Below are 17,098 nucleotides of genomic sequence, written 5' to 3'. Positions count from 1 at the left end.
GGTTGAGGTCACCAAGAGCGCTTATAAGTAGCATCATCTTAAACTACGCTTTGTTCTGTGCATTTGATTTTGTATTCATGTGAAGGTTGAGTCATCCTGGGTTCCAGATACCCAGGCAGGGAGAATTAAGGTTGCTATGGGAATTGTAGAGCAAATGTTCTACTAAAATTACACTGTGTGTCCATACAGGTTATGCCAAGAATGACCCTGGTTCATTATTGCTGATAGTTCCTTCTTCTGGTCCCCCATTAAACCTGAAAAATATGAGTTATACAAACATGGCTTCTTTTCATGTTTGGTTTTTTTTTTTTTTTCAACCTGTAGTTTAGCAGTAATTGAGCATGTGCAAAGATGATAATTTTCCATCATTTAATAAATGGCAATTTATAAATTAGGGATAATACAGTACATATGATAACTACATTCAGAGATTGCTGCAGCATTCATTTTCTTAAGCAATTGCAGAGAAGCCAAGATTATTCTTTACAGTTATTAAAACATTTAATTACAGTTCAAGTAAATGGTAGGTTCCCTAGGGATCCTGAGAGAAGTTACATTTGAAGGGAATTCAGTCTCCAGTTTCTGTGTGTCTTCAAAACTGCCACTTAATTCTGCTTTATGTACAAAATTCAACTGTTTTCTTTTATGTGGATGTATAAAACAGCATAGCATGTCATACACCTACCTGCATTTTTTGAAAACTACAGAGTTGTTTTCTTTCACAATTATAGCACAAATACTGCAGTAGTTTAAAATCAGAGTCTCAGTTTGAAAATGAAGCTTTAAAGAAAACATACTTCAGTAAATCTTTTCTTGAATGAGGATATTGCATCTCATGGTCTTGTTCTCAGTGCAGGTTTCTGTGTGGCTGGCTGGTGTAGCAGTGATTTTCACAGCAAACCCTGAACAAGGGTGACAAGGGGCACCTTCTGCAGCTCTGTAATGCAAATTACAACTTCCAAGATACATGGGCTGTTTTGTTAACCCACACTTATGTGCTATTTTTATTAAATTAAGTAGAAGGTATTTTTGAATGTTCTCAGTGGTGATACATGACAATGTAATACTAGGTGGCTAGCCAAGTTTCAAATACTCAGTACAGAAAGTACTTATATAAATGCCCTCAAGAAGAAAGTAACCATAGAAATGGCTCATATATTTTAAGCATAACATTAAGTTTACATTATTATACACCTTTATTGAGGGCTTACTATAATCTTCAGCTCCTTGAGTAAGACCTGAAGTACTGAGTGCTACTCTAAGAAACACAGGAAATATTTTGAGTTTACAACAAACGTGAATAGTAAGCACTGTAGCTCGTAGTTATTTAACGAAGACCTCATCTCTGACAGCTTTTGCTGTGTGTTCTTACTGTAGGGCTTGTCTAGCAGCTGAATGAATGCTTTGGAAACTCTACTACATAGGTGCTTTTCAGTAGCTGCTTACCTGCTTCTTGGTTGCAATTCTGATTTCTGATAGTATGCTTTTAAAAAATGGCCAATAAGATGGTGGCTAGCAACATTTCATCCAACATGCAAACCTGAACTACATCTGCCCAAATCTAACATATGCTTTAAAGTAGCATTTTATTCTAGGTACTAGCTGTATACCTGTCATTGATGAATTATTTTTAATTTTTGTTACGGTTCATACATTTGTCTCTTCCCTGTGCCACTTTCTAGGAAGCACAGTCATATGTTCTTACACATACTTAGCGTATTTTTCTGGTGGTATCTCCTGTGTTCTGGGATTACTGCTTTGTTTTTCTCCAAGAACCCCAGTTACCCAGTTGCAGTTTTATTGTTAGGTCTAGGCTGACAGACACAAAATAGATGGATTTGTGGAAAAGTTGCTGTATAAAGGTGCTTTAACCATATTCCAGTGTGTCACAGCATTGCTGCTCAATATTATGGTAGTGTATGTTGAATCACTTCAGTGCAGCAAAGTCAATTATGTCAACTTAAACCAGCTGACAGCCAGCTTTTGTACATGGGGAGAAGTTAAAGGGATGGACTTGGAATACTTTGTCACAAGCTATGGAGATAAACTTTATGGAATACTCAGGAATGGTAAGACAGATAACCAAGACAAGTACCTAGCCTTGGTACTGACAGCTCACTGACTTCTCAGAAAATGTGAGATGAATTGACTGCAAGATGGGGAAGTAATGTCTATGCACACCTGAGAGTTTTTTAAATGACAGAAACAAGATTCAGTTTTATGCTTGGATGCTACAAGTTAGGTGGCTAATTGGGAGGAGGGGTGAAAGGATCTATAAGCAGTCTTGGGAAAGGGAAGTTTCCATCAAAAGCACTGGGACTTTGCATCAGAAGTTTGCATATTGTATAGCATGTTGGACTTCTCCGAGTGGCAGTATGTATGTTTGTATATTCCCAGGTGGAATGGAATAATAATAATAATAATAATAATTTTAAAAGACCCGGAGTTAGTTTTTCCAGCACCAGATATTCTGACAGAAACCTCTGCATCCTTGAAGCTACCCAAGTTGAAATGTGTAATTTATGTTCAACATGGTCTTTTCTCTTCTGAAGACTAATTTCACTCAAAGTCCAAACTTCACCTTTTATCAATTGTGTCCTACATTGCAGTAAACTGATAGAATTTCCTGTGATTGCTGAGGTTGACCTAATGGCTAGCAGCAACACTTTGGGAGCTCTTTGGAATACTTGAAATTCACAAATGAGCCTAAATTCCTGATAATCAAAATATACTTTCTAGATCAGGCTATAGCTGTTAATTCAGCATAATGATCCTTCTGAAGTGTAGGAAAAACTGCTACTCAGAAGAGCCCACAGAATGACATCTGCTTATGAGTGACGTTAAGTGACTAAAAATAATGACTTTGCAAGGTAATTTTTATAGTAAAATGGCATAAGAATAGTTTCCCACAAAGTTCTTTTTATAAACTGCTCTCAGTGCTGTATTCTGTGGTTTAAAATAGAAGAGTGTGCTTCCTGCTTGGCTGTATGGCAGCCAGCTGCCATACAAGATTTACTTGAATTTGTGGATTCGTTCCTTTTGCTTCTCTAACTTTTTTGGTTCTGGATCACTGAAAGCAACTTGGGGTGGTGGAAACAGCCTTGGGAGGTGCTTTTTCTCTTCCCTGTGATTTTTCCTCGAGATCCCAACTCTCTACTCCCACTGAGTTGTGTTTGAAAAACACAAAGTCTCAATAGATAGCTATTAATAGGATATGGTTAATAGAAAATACTCAAGAAAAGCGATAATGGTGAGGGAAGCCAGCACTTACTAGTTTATTTTTGCACAAAATGCCATGTGTTACCCAGACACAGTATTCACAGGGAGCTCTAACACAACAGGCAAAAAAGGAAAACTGTCACGTCTCCTGCAACAGGGCCTGTTTCCCCAACACCTCCCCCCAGTGGCAAAGTGACCAGTGCTAGGTTGATACTGATAATTTTGCAGAAACATAGCTTACTCACTCTGATTTGTGGGAAAACGCAGTGCTTTTTGCTACAATTTGTCTTAGTCACGTACTTTTACTTGTGTATTCCTTATGGCAGCCAGCTCTTTCTGAAAAGATTTCACTTCTCACCTAAAGACTTGTGGAGTAGCTCCATGGAACAGTCTTAGCTGACACTATTAGAGGAACCTTTTTTCTCTAGGGTTTTTGTACTTTGGTTTGTTTGTAAATGTTCCCCTTTCACAGGGAAAACAACATGAAGTTGATGTTGTTTTGTGTGGGAGAAGCGTTCTCCTTCAGATTTAGGCAGCAAGAAGGTATTCTTGGAATAATTAACAGATTTTGGGAGAATGACAAGAAAAGCTTCCCTCCCCTTCCATTTTTTCCCCCTCTGTATAATATGAAGCCACTCACGGAAAGCTGAATATATATCAGAATATTGATTGAGACTAAAAACATCCTCTAGTTTAGAAAATCCAAGGTTATCTGTCTACATAAATATTTTCTGGCAAAATCTGAACTTTCTGTCCTAGTCTGTCTGCATGGACTCAAGGTCTTTTTCCTCACCCCTGCCCCCAGTTTCCTTTCTATCATTCAGTAGCTCAGTTCTCAGGTGAGGAGGACAGATTGAATACAAAAAGCATGCTTTTAACCTTATGTCTGGAGTTGTTATGTGTGGTAAGGAGGTAGCAAAGGGAAGCATTTGATTTGTTTTGGACTGATGTAGGTGGGTCCTTTTGCTGAAGTTTCTGGAGGCATTCTCAGGGATTCTGCCAGAACTGCCTCTATCATTTTTACTAACCATTTGTGTTGCAAGGGCAGTGAAGTTCTCTCTGGTGTCTCTCTGCTTCCCAGATGTAATAAGCAGAGTTCTTTAGACATTCAGAACACTCAGATTGTCTTTGGGAGTGTTTTGCATCCAAATAAAGTGTCTTCACAAAGTCCCAGAGAACACTGACAATTACAAATATCATATGCTTTTTGGTGTTTGGAGGTAGATTTGTTAAATATATCCTGTCTTTCATTCTTCTGAGCAGAATCATGCTTTTGTAAAACAGGTAATTAACCTAGGTCAGCGCCCTTTCTTGCTGAGCTTCTGCGTATTTTAAAGGGAGGAGTGGAGGAGCTTGCTTCATATACCTGAGCCGCAACCAGCTGAGAATTTCTTAGGGAGGGTAGATTGTTTTCCTTCTCTGCCACTGCTTGGAATGTTTAAGGCTTTCAGACCGTTCAGCAAAAAAGATCTATGTCTCCCTTTTCCATTCTCCCCCAAATCGGGTAACTTCATGGACTGAAGACCTACAAAATAGGAAGTCTTACTATTGTAGCTGTGCAACTAATAACAGGGGAGCTTGCAGGTATGATTAATAAGCTACTGGATAGTAGGCCAGTGGGAAGACATCTGTAGTTCATCAGATAATTAATGGATGTTGTCTGTGCAAAATAGAATTGTATTGTAAAGATATGCAGTAAGTGTCCAAGTTGCAGAATTTGAAGGTACAAAATAAGAATTGAATGTGTAAAAAAAGGAGCATAGTTTAATGTTTAGTATTTGACAAGATTAACTAGCCAATTTGAAATTTTCATGACAGAAGTAGTTAAGTAAGAGCTGCTTCCAGGAGAGTAAGCCCTGTGCTGAGGTCCTTGAAGAGCTCATAGCCCCAGGTGGTGCTGATGGTGACCAGTGGGACAGCAGCAGATTGGTAGGAGTATCTGAGAACAGGAAACAATTGAGCCAGCCTGTCTTCTCCACTGCCTGTTTTCCTGGTTGTCTTAGACTTTTAGACTAAGTCCTGTTGACATTTGATGTTTGCTCTGGAAGGTTTTCCTCACAAAGAACCGCCCTGTGGAGTGTGTGGTGAGAAGGCTGAGCGCAAAAAGCCAAAACAAAACCCCAAAGGAAATACTGTTTTGTTAGCTGAGACAATGAAGATACGTAGCAACTGACTTTTCAGTTTTTCCCGTAACAGAGATTGTGGGTTCCTGGTTAAGGAAAAGACAACAAAATAACAGATAGGGGTGGAGAGAGGTTGTTTTCATTCTCTTTGAGGCAAAAAATTGAATTGTGAAAGCAGAGGCAAGGACTGAAGAGAAGAAATGTGCCCTGGTGATTAGCTTCCATCCTGATTGTCAGAGGTATAGTTCTGTTTGTTCTGTCACTTTTTGTATCTCTGCAAATTACATGCCAAATGATAATTAACTTGCTCCTTTGAAGCTTTGTTGATAGGATGTGTGTGTCTGAGCCTTAATAACTGTTATATAACAAGTCATTCCAATTTTAATGTTCATTGTTTGCTTCGTTAAAATAATTGAGGTCAAGCTGGCTGCTACCCTGAGATGACGATAATGGAGAATTTCGTGCTTATTCCTGGTAATGGGAGGGAAGCAGTAATCAGGAAAGGACAGCTGATATGGATGTCATTATCTGGTTCCATCTTTCCAAGACACTTTCAAAGTACCTCACTTGATGCTCTAGGATCCTTCCTTAAAACATTTTTTCTCATTAGCATAGTAATGTTCGCGGAGGCTACTGTGGGTCTTACTCCAGATTGAAGCTTTGTGGGTAGAATTCTTTCCTGTTTACAGTTTAAGGAGGTTCTTCGTGGTCTGAACGTCAGGTTTTATTGCAAGCAAAGTACAGTTATGTTACTAGTGGTCATCTGGTCTTGTACGTGTTTCTGGTCTGCACGTGTTTTAAAAGCTGAAGTGGAAAATCATCTTGATAAGAGATTTCTGTTAGCTATTGGACCATTTCCAGCAGCAACCTCTATTCTTAGTTATTTCACCTCAGTTTTATATTATGCTGTGATTTTGTCTTCCTAGCTTGCATGCTGTAGATGGAATCCCATTGAAAGATCTGTTTTGTGACTTCACTGAAGAAAAGAATGAAGTCTGTAAATTCTCGTCAGAAAATTTCTTTTGTTAAGTAGTAAGATGAACATAGCAAGTAACCTTGAGTAGTCTGAGAACGCTTTTAAGTAGTTAAGTCAAAAGTTCAGTTGCTCTGCAGTGTTCATGCTTAACTCAAACCAACAGTACGTTAAATTTGGAAAAAAAAAAAAGAAAAAAGAATTTCCATTTCACTGCATTTGTACAAGTTATCTTCATTTGCCAGACATCTGAACTGGTGAGGTATACTTTCTGAGCTGATGTTTAACAGTATTTACAGTAGTCTTCTTGCAAGTGTATTGATGCTCTTTAATTTTCAGAGTAAATAGTGGAAAGCGGGCAAGTTTAATGGAAATAGTGTTGGATTTGTAGATATGTGCTGAATTGGTAGCTAGTGTGTCTAATTAGTGACTGGTGTGATTGCTTTAGTGACATTGGAATTCCAGGTGTCAGCATCTTACATTTTGATACATTCTTGATAGATATATGTGTGTGTATATATACACATGTATTGTACCTGTACTGGCTGTTTCAACTTTTGATTTTTACAGCATGACAGTTTGTGGTGTTGATGAAATACAGGTCAAGATTGCGAGAGGATTCCTTGCTTAAGGTCAGAATTGATGACTGTATTAGGTTCATGTGGCAACATAATGTATCACATTTACAGTCACTTAGAAGGTTTTTGTTTCTTGTGCATGGACTCTTCTGTTCTTCATTTGCTTTTGCTTTTAAGAAAAAGGTGTTTTCTATGAAATAAAAGAAAAAATCCAAACCCCTGTAAAGTATGGATGTTTAACAATGTCCTGACTCATATATCGCTAGTGACTTACCCTAGAGTAGTTTGAAAAGCTGGTCTCACCTCCTGTCCTTTCTCAGTGTTTTCTGAAAAGTTATTTTTCTGGTACTATTTTCTAAAAAGCAAAAAACTAGTATTGCCAGAAAGTGTGTGTGTCAGAGAGACTGTGTTTTAATATTAGAAAAGCCCACCCCAAACGAAGTGCCAACCAATCAAATCCTGACAAAAAAAAGTGCTGCAGCAGACTGGCTATTTCCCAATGTTTAAAAGCAGTAAACTTCTCGCAAGGACAGCTTGATTCAGAGTTTTAAGGAAATGATGCATGTTGCATTTCTATTACTATTTAAGAGTCTAAAGATTTTTCCACACAACTGTTTATTTTTACAGATGCTTTTTTTTTCGTATAAACACTTTTTTATTGTGTTGTTTATTTTCCCATGTTTTTAATAACTGTTTTCAACTTGCATGGAGTCAATAATGGAAGAGATTTAAAAATAAAAATCACTGCATTAAATCTTTCAGAGGAATTGCCTGCAGATAAGTCATCAGACCACATGCCGCTGGCGATGGTGTGCAGAGATTACTACTGTTGAGAAGAAGAGTTATTAACTGATTGAGCAGAATGTCTCTTTCATGAATGATTTCTAGCATGTCACAGGGGAGCTTGATGATACAGAATTTCTGTGGGTTTTCAGTGCTAAGAAAAAAGAACTTTTTATTTTTTCTCTGGAGGGTTTTAGATTTTTCCTCATGCACGGGTAGGCATATCTCAATACTGACTATAAAAGGATTCAATTATGTTATCAACCGTATTTAAACTACATTTTAGCAACATTTAAACTGAATTTAAACTAAAATTGAAATGGCTCATATGTGTATCGGATTGTGTCTTGCATGGTGTGAAGAATATCTCTCATGTTTTATATTCTAGAAGGAGGGTAGGATGATCTGAAGTATGCAAATCATTATGTAGAAAGACAGGACTGGTGATGCTACTTGTTTTCTTGGCCAACTCCACATGGCCCCTGTGACAAGGGGAGAGTGTCTGCTTGCCCTCTGAGGTAATACAGCTGATGTCATTCTTCCTTTTCTTTGAGGAACATGAAGTCACTGTCTTGGGACTTGCAGCGGCTGTGTAATGAGAAGTTTTACAGATGGCTTAAAGCTTGTGTTTGCTGTTTGGGTGTTTGTTGTTTGTTGCAATGCTCTGTGTTAATTGGGCAAAATCCTGTAGGATCAATAATTCTAGAAAGAAAGACGTTCTGATAATATACATCTGTCCTAGACAGACAGACTTATGCCTGTTAGTCTTGGAGTCTGGATAACAAAAGCATTTAAAATAAAATTATGTCAGAAGCAATCATATGCTCTTACACTGACGTGTGGCTATTCAGTTTTCTTTGAAGTTTCTATTTATTTTTGGTTTTGGATGGAAACAAAAAATCTTGAGTAGAGATTATTTATTATGATACTTAATCTCTCCCTTTCTCTTTCTAGTTTCAGAAACAAATTGAAGCCTTAAATCAAAAATGGCATTCACATTTTGTAAGATGATTTCTCTGCATGGGAAAGATTATCATCTAGTATTTTTACAAAACGTTGAATTCCTATATTTTTTTCTTTTAGCATAGAAAACAGCCCTTCATTTTTCATTTTTACTTCCTAAATTAACTTTTAATAACTAATTTTAGTTTGTTTACCACATGAATGTTCTTTCATCTTATTATGTCTGAAATAAAGTTCTTTGCAAACCTAGGGTATCTCATGGCTTTTTCTGCTTATCTTCCACATACTGTGGAAATAACCCTGAGAATTAGTCATTTGTACTTACCATTTGTTTAGATTCTTGTCACATAAGTGTTTGGTCTCTCTCATCGTGGTTGGATATGTGCTCACAGCAGGATGTGCAGTTCCAGCTGTGAAGGAGTAGGTAGCAGTTGCTGTGGCTGAGGTAAGTAGGGAAAGCAATCACACAGGATGCTAAGATCAGCCCTGAAGAGGAGGAAGCAACACAATCTGTGGATTGTGTGTTTTGAAGCAAGTGGTAGGGAGGGGATGACCTGGAAAGGAAAACATCACAGATGTTTCCTGTTGCATTCTGACATTCATGAGATGGTCATTGGATGCCAGGTTTCTTTGAGTGTAGTGTTACTCAGGGGAATTTTATTGGCTTTGCATGGCAAGGCGTTGGCATGAGAAGGACCACAGACATGGCTTCTGTGAGAAGCTGCCAGAAGCTTCCTCGTGTCTGAAGAGCCAAGGCCAGCTGGCTCCAAGATGGACCTGCAGTTGGCCAAGCCCATTGGCCACAGTGGTAAGAGTCTCTGGGATAACAGGTTTAAGAAGGGGGAAAAAACTGCTGCTCAACAGCAGCCAGAGAAGAGAGGAGTGAGAATACGTGAGAGAAACAACTGTAGACACCAAGGCCAGTGACAAAGGGAGTTAGTGGTGCACCACATCCTGGAGCAGGGATTTCCCTGCAGCCTGTGGTACAGCCCATGGTGAAGCAGGATGCCCATGGGAGTCCACGGTGAGTGAGCAGAGATCCACCTGCAGCCTGTGGAGGACCCTGCCGGAACAGATGGATGCCTGAAAGAGGCTGTGATGCTGTGGGAAGCTCAGGCTGAAGCATTTGCTGACAGAACTTCTGACCCTGCGAAAGACCTGTGCTGGAGCAGTTTGTGCAGGAGTTTTCCATGCTGGATCAGGCAAAGTGAGCAAGGAGGATTGAGTGGCAGAGGCAATGTGTCATGAGCAGGCTGTAACTCCCCCTAATTGTCCCCCTGTGCTGCTCTAGGGAAGGTAGTAGTAAAACTGGGAACGAAGTTAAGCCTGGGAAGAAGGGAGGGGTAGGGGAAAAGTAAGATTTGGTTTTATTTTCTCGATACCTTACTCTGATTGGTACTAATTACACTGATTTCCCTGAATCAAGTCTGTTTTACCTGTGATGGTAATTGAGTGACCTCCCTGTCCTTACCTTGACCCCCCCCAAACTTTTTGTTGTTCAGCCAAGGAGGGGAAGTGGTGGGCACTGGGTAACCAGCCAGTCAATCCACTGCAAGAACAATACCACAGGCAGTACCTAGGAGTTTCTGACAGGCTAAAAGGTCTGAATCTCCTTCACGGTTCAGGAGCAGCTGTTAATGGGAAAAACATGTCATCTGCTCATTCTCTTGCATCAGGCAGAAGATGGAGAAAGAAGCAAACCATGCATTTGAGCTGGTGTCTTCCTAGGATGAGGCTTCCTCTTACCGAATATTTTGCAATTAAGTAAATGCAGGCCTAGGAATGCTAGATACTTGCACACATATAATTCCTTTTAATACATGCTGTCCTGATGGTTCTTTCAGGTTTTTTATTGCACATCTATCATAAAATTTTATTTTTGAAGTTTCAGTGTATTTCTGGGAAGTTTTTAAGTGATAGTGTGAGAAGAATATATAGGTGAAGAGGAAGTGTCAAATCCAAAACAAGAGTGGAAAGAGAAATGGGTTAATATTTGGTTAGGAGACAGGGCAAATAGCCTTTGTTGTTACAAGTAGAGAGCTACTACTTCGAGCTGTCTGTATTTGCAAATGGGAAAGATGGAGAATGGTAAGATGCTAAAATAATCCCATGTAAGAGCAAAGTCTTTCAAAATTAGGCAAACTATTTCACTTTGGAAAAGGAAAGTTTAAAAGGTCTCTTTCTCAAAATCAAAACTTTTCATTCTGGTTTTGAAACGAGCTTAGAGTGCTAGTAAGTCAAGCATTTTGCCTCTCCTCTACTGAGAGAAAGCAAAAAAGCAGACCCACCATTAAGACAGAGGATGATGCTATAACTGCATTAATGGTTGTCCTGTTAAGGGTTGATGTGTTTAATGGGTTTTGTCGTGTATGATTTGGTGGTTTTGTATTAGCTCCTCCTTGATTTACTCTCTGTAAAACAACTACACTTAAGCTCTTCCGAAATCTTTTGTCAAGGTCTTTAAAAAATTGGCAAATATGTAAAAAAAAATTCAGTTATTTCAGTAATGTATGTAATTCCCTTATCCTTTTGCCAGAGAGTTGGTCTGTTGCTTTAGAATAGGGGAGATTCTTCATCTTTTTTTCTGGGCATTCAGCACTTTAAACAGTGTGGTTTTGATCAGTGTTTGAGTGTTCAGCAAGTTCTAATACCTTGAATTCTACACAGAAGCTGCAGTTCCAGATGTCTACTGTTGTGTCAGATCTGTAGACCAGCTGCTGGTATCACAACTGTAACATGAAACTAGGTAGCAAGGAAAAGATGAATTGAAAGGCTGCTTTAAAGCTATCTTAAGCCAGCTAGAAAACAGTAAGATTTGGACCAACACCTTGTTTCGGATAAAGGTAGAAGAAATAATTGATTTTTATTGAAATTTTTCCTAATCTAGTAAGAATATAGATGACAAAAGCCTGTGTAGTTTTGGGCTGGCTGATAGCCATGAACTTTCAGTTAATTTTTCAGATATTTTCTAAATTCCCCGATCAGTTTATCTTATGCTGCTGTCTTATCTGTGAAAGAATATTTATTAATGGGGAGAGGAAAACTGGCATGTTTAAAGTTTTGGAAGTTTTGCTTTTGGTTTTATTTTTGATTTTATTTTTTATGGAAGCAAATCTTGGATTTCTAAGCTGTTTCCCAGGCTCAAAAAAAAAAAAAAAAGAAGGAAAAAAACCTAGGAAAACCAGTCACTTGGAAATTAAAATAGAATATTTCTGTCACTGTGAAATATGGGAAAGTCAGTTTTTCAATTTCACACTCTTACACAGGATGGGAGAAGGAGAGAAGCAGTTTTCCATACAATTATATTGTTTAGTCTTCTGGGGAGCTCATTTTTTGTTCTCCTAGCTGTTCCTTCTGTTTGCCTCCTTGTGCTGTTTCCATGAAGGAGGAATACTTGCCTAAGTGTGTGTGTGTCTGTGGTATTTTTTTTTTTGTTTTATCTTTGAAGCAGTCGCATTGTCCATGCTGTGCAGGTTCATGCTGTGTGACTTTTGAAAGCAGAGCACTGTCTGGGATTGATTCTGTGGTTCCCTAAAGCTGCTTATTGGAGGCGTCTGTGTCACCTTCTGGCAGGTCTTATTTTCTGCCAAAGGGAATTAAAGTTGTGGCTTTTACTGGAGTTTTGGCCTCTGTTTTAGATGTTGATTATTAAAATGTCATGTCAACCTTCAGCAAGGCATTTGGCTAAATTTATGAACTGCAACAACAGCTTCTTGTGTAATGCTAGTCTGTTTTTGCAGGAGTGGTTTTTTGCATCTCTAAGTTCTTTTTCCTTTCTAGCTTTTCAGTGCACTCAACAAATATTTTTTAATCCGTCAATTTACAGTATGTAGGAAGGCTGCAGGAAGCACAGAATACTTGAGAATATAATAATGATAATAAAAAAACTCACAAAGTTCATAATACATTTTTATAGTACAGTAATGTGGACAAATGGAGCTTGAATCTCTGTTTAAGATGATGTCTTGAGATAGATTTTTCTGAAAGCTTTGGATACCTCAAGCATAGACAAGTTTTTCCAGTAAGTTTTTTGCAAGGTAAGTGTAAGAGGCTTGTCATGTGCATATATGATTTCCTACAAACTTTAAAAATGGAGATAAATTTTGGACATCTTTTTTTTACTTTTGGCTTTAGGATTTTGAAAGCTTGCCAATTTGCTTAAAGAGCAGCCTGCTCAAATACTGTTTTAACCTGCTGTACAAGCATTCCTTTTGTCTTCATCTGGATGGTCCCAATCTAGAAAGAGGTTAACCTTCTGCCTGACGGCTGGTATTCATATTGAATATGAAATATGTACTCTTAAGTTGCTTCCTATGCTAATGTCTGTGCACATAAAAATTACTGCATTTTGTAAAAACAGGTCCTTAGTGGTGTTTGAGAAATGTTCTCGTTCTTAAACTTGATGAGATACTTTATGTAGGGCAGGAGGAGGGACAGTGTAACTTCCTTGGGCATCTCATGCAAAGGCAAGAAAATCTAAGCCTAAATTAATAATGGAGAAGGAAATAGAATTTTCATACTTTTCCTTACAAAGACTTTCAGAAAGTATGAGTCACTATTAAACCTACTGTGAACCTACTATTTTAAGAGACTATTTTCTCTAACATAGTCTTGACATTTTTACAGGCCTTTGGTAGTCTCAAGCCCTTCGTTTTTGTAGGTGAGTATATGGTATATTTGGATCAGAACATTAACATCCATTTGTGGTAGTTCTTCACATTTAGTCACTATTTCAATCCATAAAAATTTAATAGCTACGTAGTGATATTTCCTGTGACAGCAGATGTTTTTGGACCTCTACAGGTCATGAGCCAAGCTGAAGGACAACAGAAGAATCTTGTACAAGCCATTGAATCTCTCCCAAATTCTGGGCCGCTTACTGCCTTGGATCAGGACTTGCTACTTTTAAAAGCTACCTCTGCTGCCACCCTGAGCTGCCTTGGAGAATGCCTGAGTCTACTACAGCAAAGCATACATCAAGTGGGCCAACAGCATAGCAGGACGCTGTCATCAGGTGAGCATAAGCTCCCTTGAGTATTGTTTCATGTTCCTTGGGGTGTTTTATTATGATATGAAGCAGGCAAAATGAACCATTCTCAGAAAGGCAAGTTGGGATGAGCAGCTTGTGAGCTTCTGCAACCTCAAGCACCGTAATTCTTTGCCTCAAACAAGGATGCAAAATGTATTGCAATCAGAAGAGAGGAGGAAAAGAGGTGGTCCTGAGTCTTCTTAGAGAAATCCAGTCCTGAAGACAGCAACACAAAAAAAATGGGGCATGGAGAAGAGGTATATATAAACCTACATTTCTGATGTTAATGGCAGTGTGGAACCAACCTGGTTGTTTTGGTTTGCTCCCCTTCCCCCCCCCCCCCCCCTTTTTTAATTGTTAATAGATTTCAATCTCGATACAGATTTATTTGATAAAAATACTTTGCAGTGCTACAGTGAAAATATTTTTTCTAGTTTTCTGCATGTAAATATGCTGCTGAGGTGGATTTATTTCAGTCTGTGGTTTTCTTTGAGTCTGGAAAGAGTTCTCCATGCTTTAAAAAAAATAATCTATGGCAAGTTTTTATGAGCCTAAAATGCCAGTGTGATACTCCACAGAGGTCTGCAGGCATGAACCTCTCAGTCCCCAAGTACCTTGGTTTTTCCAGTTCATCCAGTTGTGGATCGGTCCATAATGCTGGAAGTTGGACCTTCAGCTTTCTGGAAGGGCAGTAAGTGTTTTCCCATGCTTAAACTGCACTGCCAAGTCTGAAGTATTGATGTAAGAAAAGCAGCAGCAGAACTCTGGATGTGGGGTGGCATTTAGTGTTTTCTGCTGGTGCTTCCTCAACAATCCCCCCCAACCTGTCCTTGCTTGCAGTAGGTTCTCTATAGGGCAGGATATGCCCTCAAGGCTGCTGAGAGATGGCGCAGTGGGACAGCCTCTGAAGCATTCCCATAGTGAGGAGAATAGAAATGTGAGAGGGTTACTTGGGAGGCAGGAAAATGATGTGAAAATGGTTCTTGGAAAAAACAGTATTGAACCTTTTGACACCTGTCCTATGGTGTCATGTCCATGCTGACTTTTCCATACCCAGATTCTGATCAGTTTCATAAAGGAACACGATTTTTAAAAAATTGTCGTTTTCTTGTACAAAATGTAAACTGCCCTTTACTTATTTAAGTAGTAATGATAAAGTGCATTGAATTAAATTATTTGATATAACTTTGTCAGAAAAGAATGGTTTGAAACAGAGTTGAAAAGCTTGCTTTGAAGAAAAGTTACTTTCTATCTTCAAGGTCCCTGAAGGTTGTTTTTCATCTCAATGTGATCTAAGTGAACTGTCAAGGGATAGATGACTTGAGGTGTACTTGTCCTTGAATCTCTGTGCACATAATCTTCTGTTAAATCAATGTCTTTGTTTTGACTTGATAATGGTTTTTGAGGATCTGTGGACAAGAAGACAAAAAAGCAAGCAAAACATTAGTAATTGCTTAAAGGGAATCCCCCTCTTTTTTTTTTTTTTTTAAAGGAAATACTGAATTACAAAATCCAGTAAGTTTTTTTGTTTGTTCTTCCTAAGACTGTAAACTTGCAGGTGAATCCTTTCAGGAATCAAAATTCTGTAACACTGGTTCACACCATCATCTTTGGTGTGACTGTGAGAACTTGGATGCAAGCAGTTAATTCTTCAGTGTGTGCGTGGGCTTATTCTTAGGCATGGAAGAAAGAAAAAAAAAAAAACCAAAAACAAACCAACTAAGAAGGGAACTAAAAGCTGCTGAAATATTTAGTCTCTTCTCCCTGACTGAAATGCTTTTTTTTTTCCCTAGGCCTTATTATGCAACACAGTTGCCTGAAAGAACCTGGCCTACAAGTCTTGATTACTGATTTTCCTACACACTTAATCTTTTCCAGGCATACTTTGATAGACTTAACGTTTCTGCTGAGTCGGTAGAGTTGCAGAGTCATCAAAGCTGCATAAGCTCATACCTATTCAGACTAAAGCCTTTAAGTAATCCCCTAGCAAACTCTAATTCTGAGAGATGATCTAGTTCATTCTGATTGTGTCCTCCAGGTGAATTCTTTTAATTTTATACCCAGCAGGTACAACAGAAAATGACCTTAACTGTCACTGTCAGGTGAAAATGACTCTTGTTGGTTTAAAAACCATGTGCTCCTGTGATAGGAATTCTCAAATACCTTTATTGTGAGATGTCATGGCCGTGTGCAATTTATTGCTGAATACTTCCATCCCAGTGCTGTCTCATTACCTCCTTTGTGGTGTACAGATGCTAGTGGGCATTGTGGGGCAGAGTGCATAGATGAAGACAAGATAAGAATTTGATAATTTATTTTTTTGCTTCTAGCCTACGTTTCATGAAAGCAATCCAGTCCAGCCAGGCAACAAAGTCTTTCTTATGTAGACTGTGAGAAATACTCAATTGTTTAGCTTGTGACTTGAACCTATTCTTGAGATTGCTTTCCTTCAGCATCCAAAGCTCTCACAATTATGCCATAAAGAGAGAGAACTGCCTTAAAAGTAGATATATATCTACTTAACCTGCTTTCTGTGTACCTTTCCTTGTGTCTTTGGAGTCTTTATACCTGATTGTGGAAGTTTTGCTGACTTCCCTGGGCATTGGAGGCCTTGCAGTCTTACTGCCTATAAAGCAAGGATGTAAAAGTGGCTGTGAGTTTCTGATCTAGTACTCATGGAAAGCTCTCATAAAGATTATAATTAAATAGTAGCTATTTTAAACAGATTTATTGACATTATTGTTTTAGACAGGAAATTTACATTTTTTTCGTGTAAATACTTCGGTTGCTTGGTTTTCAATAAGAGTAGAAAGCAAGCAGATTGGCATTCACTTTAGTGGAATCTTGTCCAGAATCTACAATAAAGAAGTCATGTAGGTCATGACTTAAAATATTTTTATGACATCCTTTCTAATGGAATAGTTTTAGGATGACATGATCTTTCCACTTCATGTTTCTCACCAATTTTCAGTCTTAGACCTCAAGCCTACAAGCAGACATGAAGATTAAACTGAAGTCTTCAATCTTGTCTTGAAGGCTAGTCAATAAATTTATTATTTCCACTCTGAAGCTTCATTGGAAGGGTTTTTGTGATTGTCTTTTTTGAAACCACATCAACAAAAACAGTCAGTGAAGCAAAATCCTGTCTCTGTTTCTACTTTTGAGTCAAAATAATGTCAAATAATGTCAAAAATAATTTCTAGCTGTCATATTAAAGGTATGTGCACTGATCACTGGCTAAATTTTTGTGTTTTTTTAAAAAATTTATTTCATTGAAAATACGCTGAAGAAGGATATTATTAGCTAAAAGTGTTGGTTATATATATAGTGTGAGTACAGGATGAGGAATTGCATTTCTACCCAAAGCTTCTTTGGGTTTGAGAATTTTAGGGGTTTTTTTGTGGAACAAAGGAAAATGTCAAGGCCTTCC

The 17,098-nt window shown here is 38.3% G+C and overlaps 1 protein-coding gene across 1 annotated transcript in view; it reads left to right on the top strand.

Moving 5' to 3' along the window:
• OSBPL10 (oxysterol binding protein like 10) overlaps positions 1-17,098 on the top strand; it is a 117,398-nt gene that overhangs the window by 50,256 nt on the left and 50,044 nt on the right. Inside the window, exon 5 of the mRNA XM_066320289.1 lies at positions 13,443-13,653. Coding sequence (XP_066176386.1) covers positions 13,443-13,653 — 211 coding nt within the window. The remainder of the gene's footprint in view (positions 1-13,442; positions 13,654-17,098) is intronic.

Source organism: Sylvia atricapilla, chromosome 1, assembly GCF_009819655.1.
Source record: "Sylvia atricapilla isolate bSylAtr1 chromosome 1, bSylAtr1.pri, whole genome shotgun sequence".
Classification (NCBI taxonomy): domain Eukaryota; kingdom Metazoa; phylum Chordata; class Aves; order Passeriformes; family Sylviidae; genus Sylvia; species Sylvia atricapilla.
The sequence above is the reverse complement of the archived record's forward strand: the minus strand, read 5'-3'. Positions and strand labels throughout refer to the sequence as shown.